At 47.4% G+C, this 14,330-nt stretch overlaps 1 protein-coding gene across 3 annotated transcripts in view; it reads left to right on the top strand.

Moving 5' to 3' along the window:
- The window catches only part of Enox1 (ecto-NOX disulfide-thiol exchanger 1), a 551,532-nt gene that overhangs the window by 417,106 nt on the left and 120,096 nt on the right, over positions 1-14,330 (top strand). For all 3 annotated transcript variants that reach the window (XM_038310117.1, XM_038310118.1, XM_038310116.1), the window contains 3 exons: positions 86-292; positions 3,847-4,080; positions 13,304-13,516. In XM_038310117.1, the coding sequence (XP_038166045.1) occupies positions 86-292; positions 3,847-4,080; positions 13,304-13,516 (654 nt within the window). The remainder of the gene's footprint in view (positions 1-85; positions 293-3,846; positions 4,081-13,303; positions 13,517-14,330) is intronic.

Genomic DNA, 14,330 nt, shown 5'->3' with positions numbered 1-14,330 from the left:
TCTGCAAGCCTAATTTTTGCCCGGTAAACATGGTAAAGAGCCAATCAATAAAAGACAAAACTCTTGTGTTTCATTGTGATGCTAGATCTTCCGCCTCCTTCCACCAGAGAGCGACCCCCAGGGTGTAAGACTGTGTTCGTGGGCGGGCTGCCAGAAAACGCCACGGAGGAAATTATCCGGGAAGTCTTTGAGCAGTGCGGAGACATCACAGCCATCCGAAAGAGCAAGAAGAACTTCTGTCACATTCGCTTTGCCGAGGAGTTCATGGTTGATAAAGCCATTTACCTTTCTGGTACTTCACTTTACAAAAGGGGTTTGCTAGGCCTTTTGTCCGGTTTTGTGATATTAACATGAGCTCAGTCCCTTTCCTCCTTAATGCACTGAAAGTCCCAGCAGTTTGGGGCAGGAGAAGGAGCTTATTCACCTTTTAGCTTGGCTGCCACGTGCTCTTTGTTAAGCCCCGTGCCTCTCCACAGGCAGGATTTCCTACCATCCAGTCTTGAGGAATTCCATGGAGTTTCTAATTAATGTTCTCAAGTACATATTAGATGAAAAGCAATATTTTGAGTGCTGAGGACCATTATTATTATTGGATGTAATCCTCTGGGGGAGTAAAGTACTCTCTCAGAATAATTTCAGTTTTTGAAAAGTGCGTTTACAGTCTTCACCCCAGGGATAGTGAAGCAAGATCGCCCTCCTTACAGGAACTTTGTTCCTGGGCCTGTGCTAGGCCTGCGGTCAGCCCGCACTTGGTAGTTTCGCAGCTGCTCGACCATCCTGATCCTTAGGCCCAGGTTTTAGGAGAGGCTTAGGATGTAAAAGAGAAGCCTAGTACTGCCTTCCACTCTGGGTATTTATTTGGACAAGTCGGTGCGCGAAACCTCGGGCAAATCAAAAGATATGGGGGCTAATGTTGACATGTGACGTTGGAAGTGTTTTCTTCTTAGATTCCAATCCCTGCCCTTTGCTCACACTGCAGCGACATTTGTGCAGTGCGCCACTCTGCAAACTACCTCCCTAATCCTAAGCAGAAGGGAGTCAAAGCAAGCAGGCCACCGCAACCACCCGTCTTCTAAGGTCTGCAGCCAGCCACCGCGGCCTTCTGTGTGAACTTCAGGAGCTTCGAGGTTATCTCAACACCTCAGAGGCTATCTCAGTACCTCAGAGGCTATGTCAACACCTCAGAGGCTAGCTCAACACCTCAGAGGCTAGCTCAACACCTCAGAGGCTAAGAGGCTAGCTCAACACCTCAGAGGTCAACACCTCAGAGGCTATGTCAACACCTCAGAGGCTACTCAACACCTCAGAGGCTATCTCAGTACCTCAGAGGCTATGTCAACACCTCAGAGGCTATGTCAATACCTCAGAGGCTATCTCAGTACCTCAGAGGCTAGCTCAATACCTCAGAGGCTAGTTCAACACCTCAGAGGCTAGCTCAACACCTCAGAGGCTAGCTCAACACCTCAGAGGCTAGCTCAACACCTCAGAGGCTTTCTTGCCCTAGACGGAGATCCAAAGGGTGTTAAAACCCTTACTGTAATTCAGCTGCCAATGTGAAAAGTCAAGTCTTTCATTCCACAGCGGGAATGAAAGGCAGACCCAGAATAAAGATATTTCACGGTGCACACCCAACTGTTAGGCCCTTGGGGACCCGGAGAGGGTAGGGTGCTGGCTTTCCATTTCCCACCACTGCCAGCTGACTAGCCGGAACTCTTAGGGGGCGTCTATCACATGGATATGCAGTGCATTGTGGGAACCACTGGGTGCGAGATTGTTTTTAACCAAACAGCTCTGCCCAAGATTAGGAAGGACTTCTTTTCCATCCGTGCCTGCCTGGAAACCTGAGGTCTAGTCACTACAGTCCATCAAACTGTTGCTCGTCTGGAGACTCTAACTTCATCTCGCGCGACTGGAGAAGGTGGTCGGTGTACGGTTACTCACAGCACTGGCATAGTTCAACTTTTAGACCAAACAGAAAACTCAGAAGATGCTAGCAAAGATGAACAGTGCCAAACACAGACATAGAGGGAAGTGTAGTCTTCAACTTGGCTGCTCCCGGGTAGCTCTTATAGCAGGAGGAAGCAGAGGCTCCTCTTGGAGCCTCCCCTGCCCGGGAGCAGAGGACTCTAATGCCCTGGTAGGGTGGCCTCTGCAGCTGAGGAGCGGAGCTGAGGAGGTCTCAAGTCCCGGCTAATTGGGGGGATGGGGAACAGGAAGGAGAGAAGGTTGCCCCTCCTCTGTGTAATCTCTTGCGAGCCCAAACCCAGCTGGAAAGCCTAATTTTAGGACCACTTTCACATTTGAGGGCCAGACTAAGTTTAGCCTCAGCCTCATCAGAGTGCCTTTTAAGGCTGTCATGATGAGCTTCTGATGAAAGAGAGGACCAGAAATGCTTTAGAAAGTGATTCTGTGGGTAGGAGCTGGGAAAGTTGTTTGGCCAGCTCCGACAGCTGGCCAGTACCTGACCTGCTGATGTAACTTCCGGCAGCCCACCACCAAGACATATTTTGCTTCCACATTAATTCTGCTCACACATGAATGGCCACTCTCATGGCTGCTGGGTATTGGTCATGATTCCAGGTTTTTAGAGGATGCCCTTGCAACCTAGAAAAGAATTCAGTCAGATGAGATCGCTAGCAGATTTGTAACTTCTCAAAAGCGTGACGCGCCCTGCTAGCTTCCATGGGGATCTGTAACTCTGCTTTGACCCCAGATGCTGTCAGTCCCATGGAAACTTAACCATGACACGGGATGCCCCGCCCAGCACAGCCTAGCATTTGCCAGTTGTAGCTCATTTGCAAAGCCCCTGCGCAGCCAAGGTGCTTGGTTCTGCTTTCTCCTCTAGGAGGCCCTAGCAGATATGCTCCCCAGACTTAAATTTAAGCTGTGAAAGTCAGAATACTCTAAACTGAAGAGCCACTTCACAGTCAACTCTTGTTCATTTGAAGTTAGGCCAGTGGCAGCATTCCGTCCTGGGTTGACAGCTCATACACTGCCCAGTCTTCGTAAGCTGGGAAGCTCACAGTAACCTCCCACCCCCCTGAGAGTCCCAGGCCACTTTCTTTTTCTTTTTCTTTTTTTTTTAAAATCTGGTCTGGCTTTGGGCCCTTGCACAAGCCTCTTGTGGCCTTCAGAGATTGCATGGACAATTTGTGTGGTACTGCAGGCTGGATGAGGTGCTATGGGGCCTCTTGATTGAAGGTAAAATATTCTCCTGTATGCCCCCAGAGGATAAGTGGAAATAAAACAGCATTGCAAAATTACCTGGGTAATTGTGGCTTCTGTAGTAGCCGAGAGAAAACTAGGCGGGCCGGTGTTTGCTAGGGGAATGAAGCAATAGGCTGTGAGTGAAGTTCTGGAATTTGCTTTGCAGGTCCTTTAAATATCAGAGATGCTCTTTATTTACTCATACTCTGCCTCTTTTTCAAAAAAATTTAAGAGTACTTATGCAATAGAGTTATAGTACATTGAAGGTAGAAAAAGCAAGACCATTAAAAGGACGAGAGAAAAACTTATTACACTCTAAATTTGTTTCTGAACTCCCTAGAAGCCAAAGGGAGGAAGGACTGGGCAGGATTTAGTGCCTAGGTTCTCAGTTGGTGATGCTGGACCCCAGGATGGTGAGCATCCCTCTGAGAAACTTCGGGGAGTATCTTTATCTCTACATCTGTGTTTCCGTGGTTAACTGGCTAGGAAGACAACTGCTTTTCAACTCCTAGAGAGAAAGGCATCCTCTCCTGTCCAGAGGGCAGCAGAACAAGTGCTTGGTTTGCCTAACCTGTGGGAAGCCTGGACCAGAACGTGTGTCCCGTGAGCTGAGGTGACATGACTTTCCAATGCTTTTAGGTTACCGAATGCGATTAGGGTCTAGCACGGATAAAAAGGATTCCGGCCGCCTTCACGTTGACTTTGCCCAGGCCAGGGATGACTTTTACGAGTGGGAATGCAAGCAGAGGATGCGCGCCCGGGAGGAGCGGCATCGGCGCAAGTTGGAGGAGGACAGGCTCAGGCCGCCCTCGCCACCGGCCATCATGCACTACTCGGAGCACGAAGCTGCCCTGCTGGCTGAAAAGCTGAAAGGTAAGGAGTCCTCCCCTCCGCCTTAGCCAGAAGGAGGTCTTCTCCAGAGGTGTCCTGTTCCCTGCAAGCTGCTTATGAGTGGGAGCGAGCTGGAATCTGCAGAGCCGTGCCCGCCCCCCCCCCCCCCTCCCCCTAGGTACAGAGCTATTCCTCTATGAAACTCTCTGTATGAAGGTGGGAAGGGTGGGAAGCCTCAATCCCAGCAACCATCTGTGGTCCCCAGCCTGCACTTAGTGAGCCAGGGCAAAGGCCTCACCTACGAGTCAGCATTTTCTAGCGCTCTCTGAGTTCTGTGGCGTGTGCAGGTCCGCTAGACACTGAAAGCTTTCAAGGCACCTTACATGCGATGCCAGCGAGGGTTTGTGGGCCAGAAAAGAAAAAAGTAGACAGGTCCCCCGTCTTCAGAAGCGGAGTTGAAGGAACCGTTCTCACACCTGCAGATCAGCGAGGAGAGAGGAGGGGTAACTGTTTAACTTTTGCTGGGGCCGCCCCTGGGTGTGAGGGTGAAGTAAGGATCCAAAGAAATGAGCAGCAGACCTGCTGAGCTTCAGTGATGACAGGTGGGCCAAGTTTAGAAATTAGTGAGTTGGGGGCAGGGTTTACACTTGTATGTGTCTGTGTGTGTGCCAAAGAGAGTAAGCTGGATGACATCGAAGCGTTTCATAGGCCAGTGGTGGGTGGTGATCAGAGCTCCTGAGGTTGCGGGTACTGTCAGGGCCATAGCGAGTCACAGTTGTGTCTCCAAGTAAATGAGTGGCTGTGCACAAAGGAGATGGCCGTAGTGTCAACCAAAGCATGTGCAACACACTTGGGGAACGGCAGCAAGTGTGTCCAGAGAGGGTAAATGTACCAGGAATATCTTCACAGAGCAGGCAAAATTTGAAGTTGGTGGGATGAACAAGATCTCTCCCAAGTCAGAAATGCTCATAAAGACAGTCAATAACGAGAGGTCGGATCGCTCAGAACAAAGATGCACAGGAAATCCAGAGGATTTGGCCTGGTCACTTTGTCCCCAAAGCAAGGTGACAATGGACAGTGCCTCGACCAGACGATGAGGCCCCAAGGCTGTTGCTGGCATTGGTTGTTCTGTAAAGGATAGAGAGAGGGTTTCACAGCTGTCTGAAGAGAGGATTGGCTCTCAGGGTTTTTTCTTTTTAGCTTGCCTTGTGTGTCTTCAACGGATGGGATGGTCTTGCTGAAGAAAATGAACCAAAAGCTGCCTATTGCCAGTTGTAGAAGATTGGAAATGGCATTCTGGGGCATTTGTCTGAAAAGCAGGGCATGGGCTTCCAGCCGCCATCCCTGTCAGATCTGAGAACTCCTAATCAGCTGCAGTTGCCCCTGAATTACCCCTCTCCAGTCACTGAATATTGCCTGCTGCCTTTCTGTTACCACCCAGGGGCTCCAAGAAGGCCCATAGTATAGGCATTAATACCCAGACAGAGGCTGTCCCCTCAATAAGAAGCATACGCGATGCAAATTCAGCCTGAAAAGCATTAGGAGAGTACAGAATGAGAAAAAATGTGTTGTACAACCAGGCATGCTCATTGGAATAAATACTTTTTCTGTTAGCCTCAAGTGATTTTTGTGGCGCCACCCTGTGGTCTCCGTGACCTGACTGTTTTCAGGCCCCGCTAGCTCAGTCAGCAGAGTGGGAGACTCTCAATATGGGTTCACTCATGGCCACGCCTTGGTTCTGTACTACATGGAGGAATTTCGTGACGGTTTGGCATCTACATTATGTTATTTTTATGAAGCGAACATTAAAAGTGCCAATTGCATGTATAAGGTACATGGCATTTGCCTCTGCTCTTGGAGGATAGCAGATTGGGATGTCAATTTGCTGGAGTAATTTGTGAGCCTTGCCATTTCAAAAATGTATATTTATATAGATGAGTATAATTTGCAGAATTCGGAAGCTGTGCCTTTGCCAAGTCCCGTGTGATCCCTGGGGGAGAGAACAGATTGGAAATTTTAATAGATGACTCTTCCAGTAGAATGAACTAACTGCAGATACATCTTAGGCCAGAGTCAGGTAATACCAAGCTTGACAATTTCAACCCAAGCACAGAGTCTAGACTATAAACAGCATTTAATTGCTTAGGAAATTGGCTGCCTCCAAGAGGAAATCCACTCTCTGCTCCTCAGAACCCTGTAATGCCAGGCAGGGGGAGCCAAGGAAGCTATCTCCCTGTAGATGATTTCACTGACGTGAGGCTATAAAATGCCGTCAAGATGGAAGGTATAGAAACTTGTCTCAGACAGGAAGTGTAAATGCAATCTACAGATACCTAATTGGACTTTAATCTGTTTCAGTCAGGTCTTTATTATGACCTGCAAGGCTTTGTGCATAGTTGCACAGAGTAGGTGTGATGGGCAAATGAATTCCTTACTCTCTTCTCCGAGTATTTGAATATGTGGGCATGTTGCATCTTTGGCCATTAGGGCTACTAGGCCTGGCTGCAAATGAGAGAAGTGGTTTATGGTCAGCCTGCTGCCAATCAAGGAAGAAGTATTTGCTAAGTGTTTTACAAATAAATACCTGGCACTGGGTACTGGTATTAGGTGCCGGGGAAAGAGAAAAACACCATGCGAGTTCCTGCCTCATGGAATTTAGGTTTCTTGGGCAATAGAGGAAACGGCCATTCATCCTGCTCTTGTTCTTTGCAAGAGTGGGTTATGACAGTATACATACTGTTAGTGGTGATGAGTGGCATGAGTTACCACCCAGGGGCTCCAAGAAGGCCCATAGTATAGGCATTAATACCCAGACAGAGGCTGTCCCCTCAATAAGAAGCATACGCGATGCAAATTCAGCCTGAAAAGCATTAGGAGAGTACAGAATGAGAAAAAATGTGTTGTACAACCAGGCATGCTCATTGGAATAAATACTTTTTCTGTTAGCCTCAAGTGGTTGCATGAGTGGCAACCACAAGATGCTTTCCCTGCAGAGACAGGCAAACCAGTGAAACCACTAGCGTGAGAGAAGGGGACATCTTTGGGAACCATAACCGGATGGTAATCCACCGGCTGCTTAGCTCCCCGAAGCCAGAGGAAACACTGAGTTGTCACTCGTGGTACTTGAGACACATAGTCACCAGGCATCGGTTTCCTTAATACAAATTCTAAACCAGAAAAAGCAGCGGGGACCCTGCTGATTAAATAGACATTGTTGCGAGACAACTCAGCTTAATGAAGACTGACTGGGAAGTAGCTGAGCAGGGACCTGAAGTTTACAGCCCGGCTTTGGGAAAGTGAGAAGGGGCTCAATAGCACCATAATTACACTTTATTGGAAACAGTGGCACCAAGCAGATGAGATAATGAATTCCAGTGTTTCTATCACAGACCAGGCAGCCCTGAAGGGACCTAGGGTCTGGACCGCACAAAGAAGAGATTGATTCGACCACGAGGAAGCCTTATATCCTCATCCGCCGGAGATTTCTCTGGGCAAGAACATTTTCAAAGTTTTCCAGTCCTTTCTCCCATCCATCTCTCTCTTTCTCTCTGTGTGTATAGAGTAAACTATGGATGCAGTTCTCCAATCAGTGCCCTTGGGATCCCCTCATGTGTCACTGAGAACTGAGTCCCCCTGCGGTTTTGCTCATAATTTTCAAAGGGCTGGGCTCATACGGACGTAGAGTATGGCTAGTGTCAGTAGGCCGGAGCGGAAGTGGTGCTGGCATTCTGTAGATGGTTGTCAATATTTATGGCTCTATGAAAGTAAAAATCGATAATGCTGTGAGCCAAGTGGACATTCCATTAGCTAACACCAGGAAAATACGATGCGCAGGGAGCCTCCTGGAGAAGCACCTTCTGGGTGTGATCGACCTTCATAGAAGCACAAGGGGCCATTTTATTTAGAAACATTTTGCTTGGCCCCCGCAGCGGAAATAATCAGTACACTTTCATTTCACCCTTTTAATTTGCCCATTTTATAAATACTGAATAATTGAGGAGATTGCGTGTTGGGGCAGAGGGGGAGCATTAACCACTTATGTAGCCTTTATGAGCTATTCTGGTTAACCGATGTACAACCAGTTAAGCAGTTAGAAAACACACACTTCTCTAGGCCAAATTCTCCTTTGAACTAGTTTTCACATCTTACCATGTCTTCATTAGTGAATGAGTTAAACAAAACCATTGGAACATGCCCAGTTTGTATGTGCACGGTGATCATGATTTCTCTGCCACAGATTCTTTAACAGCCCCAAAGGTGCAGCTTCTTGGAGGAATGGCTGACACCATCCTAATAGCCTGCAGAAGGTGGTAACACTGGGCAAATCTTAATCAGCCTGGTAGGTGGCTGATGATGGGGGACAGGCACCGCGAGTGTTGGGTCGTTTCCTCCTCCTTTGTGTGCCAAGGGAGATCCAGCACCAGGCAGGCTGTGAGCGTGGGGTAAGAAACTGAGGCGGGCTGTTGTGTGTTGATTGATGGCTGGGTCTATGAAAGGATAATAGGAAAGGTTCCGTGATTGAACAGAAAGGTGGAAAACATTAAAATGATATTCCACAACACTGGATTTTTGGTTGCTGCTTTTGTTTGCTTGTTTGTTTTCTCAAAGAAATAGATACATACTGATTTCTGGCTATGTCAGTAGCTGGAAATTCCTCATGTTAATTTGCTTTACAAACATTTCAACATCTACAGAACAAAAACCCCTCACACTGCTGTAGAGAAGAATTATTTGCCTCATCCATTCCCATGATTTATGTTCTCCCCCTACCCTCCCCCGAGCTGTAAAATAGCCTAGTCAGACAAGCAAAAGTACACACCCCAATGAAGGCGAAAGTGGGGTGTGGTGTGCTAGTGCACACCCAGTATCTCTCCGAGGGATCCACAGTGATCTCTATGCCATTTCCAGGTCTTGGATGACCTTTCTCTTTCCTGGTTGGCAGCGACAATTCTTCTTTCGTTGAAAGTGATGATTTAGAGTCAGACACTCACAAAGCTCATAAAAATCACATCAGATCCTTTCAAAACTCACTTAAATTTTGGTTACTCCTTTCCATTTCAAGTTTGTATTCTCTCTTAACTCAGATTAGCGTCTATCTATTTTACCTGGCTTTCCCCGAATCTTTACTCGCAGAGCGTCTGAGACATCCGAGTGTATATAACCTAAGGGGTAAAATGCAGTCACGCTTGGCGCAGAAGGGGGGAGTTCCTGAGAAAAGCTGCGTTTGCATTTTTAACAAGCTCTCAAAGATACATTGACCTGTGGACTTTGAAGAGCAGATTTTACCCTGCTGGCAATTTTAATGCCTACTGTGTAGCAGGTGTTTAGCAAACGTAAAGAAGATGCAACACAAGGTCTGAAATAAGCCCAAGAAAAAGAAGGTGGCACGGATTCAGTTGGTGACACTGAATAACAAAGAGGAGCAGCACGATCACTTAGCCCTCCAAAGCCAACACATTGTTATCGCCGCCCTCAAACTGAACACGCTTTCAAGAATGCTTTTTAATCAACTGAAAACCCAGCTAGACATTTGGCTGCCACCAGTACTTTCTGCTTGTCCTAGAGTGTCCGACCTCACTCCCAACTTTCATCCCCAGGGCCTGTTTCTCTGTCGTGAGAACATTTACCTTTTCTAGTGAACAGTGACATATGTGAAAATCCCCCTTAACACAAAATTAAACGTCTTATTATCAACTGTTAAACTGTCTGCCTTTTACTCCGTGGCTTTGGGACTTGTAGTATTAATCAGCACATATCTTTGGGAAATAGATGAACCGTGAACTGGAAACAGAGAGCAGAAAGCAACCAGAGGGTTGCAGTAGGTTTGGGAAGTTTCACTAGGGACAGCAGCTTCTCAGGCTGGAGGTGAAGGCACTGTGACGATTTCAATGGAGTTCATAGGAAATGGCAGAACCACAGCAGAGGCCCTCAGTTTGTGCCCAGGTGCCAGGGAACTCTCCCTTACAAAGGTGACATAAGGGGAATCTTGAAGGAGTAACACCGGGCAGGGGATGGAGAATACCAGAGGCACCAGGACAGAAGCACAGAGGCCGTGTCCACGGTGCCTGTCAGAATGGGCTTGGCAAGGAAGTGTATTCTAGAAACGCCAGCTGGGGAGAGAGGCCGACAATCGCATTTCCAGTAGCGCAGGCAGAGGGGTGTGATGTGGTGAGGCCCCTTCTTGGAACACGCTGAGTAATCTGGGATGGGCAAATGGTCCACACCCCTCCTCCATACAGCCACTCGTTCCCAACAGGGTGCTGCGGAAAGGCACACGTGACCCATTCTAACTTCTAAACGTCACTCTTCTCAGAGTTGCGCCTCAGCTTGGGCACGGAGAGCATTTGGAAGTTTCCGAAGTGTGTCTTCGATGCGATTTTTATGGGCAGCGTTAATTTCCTTCCACATGAATAGCTTTAATAACGCGGCCATCTAAATCCTGTTTAAATTAGTTTATATTGTTTTCTGCTTTCTCGGTGATCTTTCCGCTGAATGCGAAATTGAATTTACAGTTGTGAATTGAAAACGACCGTCCTCAATATGCTCCAGTAGCCACCCAGCAGGGGTGGCTGAGTTGGTGCTAATAAGTATAAATTAAAGTCACTTCTAATGTGGTAACAAATGTTGACTGGCATTTCTAAGCGTGCCCCCACCAACGTGTTTTAAATTTAATGTGAATGCTAGCTAGCACATCAATCATTGCTAACCTGCCAGCTTCAAAGGCAAACTTGGATGAACTTGGGAGTTTTCAGAAACTTTATACTTCTCTTAAATTAGCGGGATTCAGCCACCAATACTAGCTAACAGGTGAGAGAACCCCTTGGCTACCCACAGTTTCAGTGCTGGGTTTTCTGTTGCCTAGCCCTGGCGATGGTATTTTTTCCCTCTGAAAACTATGCATTTGCTGCTCCTTGCAACTTCAGATCAACTCGTGTGTCAGTCATAAGAGTGAGGGCCGTTAAGACCTGGTTTGCACACTGCGCAAGATTGTGATTTCTACCATTTATGTGTGTTTTCTGATAGAAGTTTCTATACTTAATGTAATAACCAGGAGTGAGATTTGGGGGGAAAGGACCCATGTACCAAGAGAAGAAAACTGAGCCAGATGGGCAACCCTGCTCCTTCTTTTCTGCTCTTCTTTATGAGTGAAATATATATATATATATATATATATATATATATATATATATTGTAGCAGTAAAGGATTCTCCCTTTTCTTGACCCTGTGTAGTGGCTTAAGTCACAGCAAGAGTAAAAATAGAGCACATGGAGTCAGTGTTCTTTTCTGTGATTATTTTTTTTTACGGGGAAAAAGGATTTCTTATAAGCATCGGGTTTATTCCTGCCGTCTGTCCCAAGGTCCATTCTCCTAACATCTATTGGCAGGGAGAGAGGGGGAGAGTGTGGAGGGAGGCAGGATTTATTTGGGCTCTAAGAGTCGCAGTGGGCCTTTCAGAAACATAATGCTAAATTATGGGCCTCTCCATGGGCTGAGTGTAACGTTAAGTCGTGTGATGGATTTTATCTTACACAAGCCACTTCGGCCCATGAAATGAGATAAGAAACCACTGCAGCTGGAGTTCACGGAGGGTTGAACTCGCCTGAAGCCCCAGAGTTAACACAATTGCATGAGTCAGCATGGGTATTGGGATGGTGCTCTGTGCTCAAGAATCAAAGGTTACAAAGAATCTGTAGTCTCCTTGTGAGTGTGCCTCTCTCTGCTGGTTACCTCCTCCCCTACCTGTTCAAGAGTGAGCACAGGTTTGATCCAATGGTGGCAGGTTGGGGATGGGGGGGGGGGCAGGCTTTGATCCCTAAGCCCAGGAGAAAACACTGTATTGTGACTTGTCCTATGTTAACAAGAGCAGCTCGGAGTCTAGAGAAGGAAGACCAGGCCCCTCCACTGGATCTTAAGCAAGGGGAGGCCTTCCCCGATGTGCCAAGCATGGCCTGGACAAGAACCTAAAGAAATGGCACCTGGCTAGGGAGGAAGTCTCAGAAAAAGAGGACTGGAGATCGCTTAGGCAGCATCCTGTAGGATTTACGAAGCAGTCCACAACTAGCGTACTAATAACGGGACAGTGATTGATTTTTCTTTTAATCATGCTAAACAAAAGTAAAATTGCCTTCCCTTCTGTCCACCCGGAGTATGGGCGTGTTTATAAACCTGAACAATACAGGAGGGTGCTCTGAAAGACAGGGCCTGGGGAGGCAAGGAAGTGGGTAAGTACCCAGAGAGTGAGAATACTCGTTCTGCTCCCAGTCTCGAGAATGAAATGTTTGAGAATGCTGACCTTCCTCGGTAAACAAGGGTACTTCTCTATCACGTTGCTTAGAAGCAGAAACAAGGAAATGTTCCCTCCCCTCCCCCCCGTGTTGCTTAGAAAGTCTGTGCAGAGCCTTTAGCAGTGGTCACATCGATTAATGTTGTAGTGGCTGGCATACAACTTCCAGTTGTAATTGACTTAATCACCCTCACACCTGCCTTCCTCCACCTCCCAGCTGTACAGCCATTCCCAAACAAGCAAGCCTATGGTTGTATTTAAAATTAGCTTTATCATTGATTTACATACACAACCTCCTTCCCGGCCTCCTCCTCCACCCTGAGGCTCAAACCAAGTTCAATCTGGCTTCCCAGTGCCACCCTCAACAAAAGCTGACCACCGCAGGGAACCACTCCCTTGTGTAGGAAACTAGAAAATATTCAAGTTTTTTATTGTAATGGAATCTATTATATTAAACTAGAAATGAAGTTACTTTGGAATTTCAGTAGAACAAGAAATTACTTTATTTCTCTTGCCTGCTTTGGGTACAGTAGCCGGTAGTAACTAACGAAGGTTGTGAGTATTCCTGTTATCCACACATTGACACTAACTTAGCTATCTGTATAAAAAGCAAAATAAATAAATAAATAAATAATATCCCGTCATATAGCATTTCTGATAAAGAAATAGGGTAAAGGTCAAATAGGTCCCTAACAGTTTTTTTAATCCATTTTAAGAAAGCATAATCTAGGTTTAATATGAGAATGGGGTAGCTAAGGGTGCCCAGGACAGCCACGCTCATGGAGAGGCAGCTGAATGAGCAGCCTAGGTGGCTCTGTGGAACCAGATGAATAAGGGAAAAGATAAGCCATGGAGTGGCAGAGCTTTCCCAAGGAAAGCTGACTTGCCAAGTTCGGAGCAAGTGCTGCCCAGGGAGGCCTCACGTGCTTTGAGAAGAACACATGATGAAATGGCCCTTTCTTGCCTTCACCCCATTCCAGACGACAGCAAGTTCTCGGAGGCCATCACGGTGCTGCTGTCCTGGATAGAACGCGGGGAGGTGAACCGGCGCTCTGCAAACCAGTTCTACTCCATGGTGCAGTCGGCCAACAGCCACGTGCGCAGGCTCATGAACGAGAAAGCCACCCACGAACAGGAAATGGAGGAAGCCAAGGAGAATTTTAAAAATGCCTTAACCGGGATCCTCACTCAATGTAAGTAAAACCTTGGGGGGTGGGGGACATCTCTTTTGTTATGGCTTGGCCTTTCCTTTTGTACCCATTTATGTTCTCATGTGGGGGTAAGTAGTTCAGAAGTCCCCCCATTTTATTTCATACTGAATGGTGCACCTCATACCCGATTCACATTCTGTGGCATGTGGAGAGCACGGACCCTGTCCTGAGAGCTTGCTTCTCCAGGTGAGCAACATTTCGGTAGCTTTCCCTCGGAACACCACCCGTGTGCCCCCAGGATAGGGCAGCCAGGTGCACGTGGTTTTTGGCTCCACCTCAGTTCACACCACACCTGCAGGGCAGCCTCTGTCCACCTGCAGGCTGTCCACGCAGACCTATATGTCCACTTGGGGCTGTTGCTAGAGAATAGATCTTGAACGTGTCCTCGGGCTCTGTTTAGAGAGATGGTACCATCTGCAAACACCCCTTTTCGGGGTCCTTAGGAGGTGAGCTTTGGCTGTCTGCCACGGGTGACTCAGGAGTAGACTTTCGTCCTTTCTTCATTCGGGAAGCAAATTGCCTTAAACACTTAATGCCAGTGATTTTTCGTGTCTCTATCCTGAATTGATGAAGGAGCATAAATGGAGCTTTCTAATAGAACAATAGTCTCAGTAATTACCCCGGGCGCTATTCAAAAAAGGGGGCGTCGACATTTTCTGTGGCACTCCGTGTCTGTAGTTAATGTCACGGCAGCACAATGCAGCTCAGCAGCTGATGGCCTGTCACTCGGTGAAAGCCATTGAGTGACACTCTAGCGGGGCTGTGCTCCATTCCAGGTGCAGGGGCCCACACAAGA

This window comes from Arvicola amphibius, chromosome 13 (assembly GCF_903992535.2).
Source record: "Arvicola amphibius chromosome 13, mArvAmp1.2, whole genome shotgun sequence".
Lineage (NCBI taxonomy): Eukaryota > Metazoa > Chordata > Mammalia > Rodentia > Cricetidae > Arvicola > Arvicola amphibius.
Note: the sequence above shows the minus strand (reverse complement) of the source record. Positions and strands in the feature narration are given on the sequence as shown.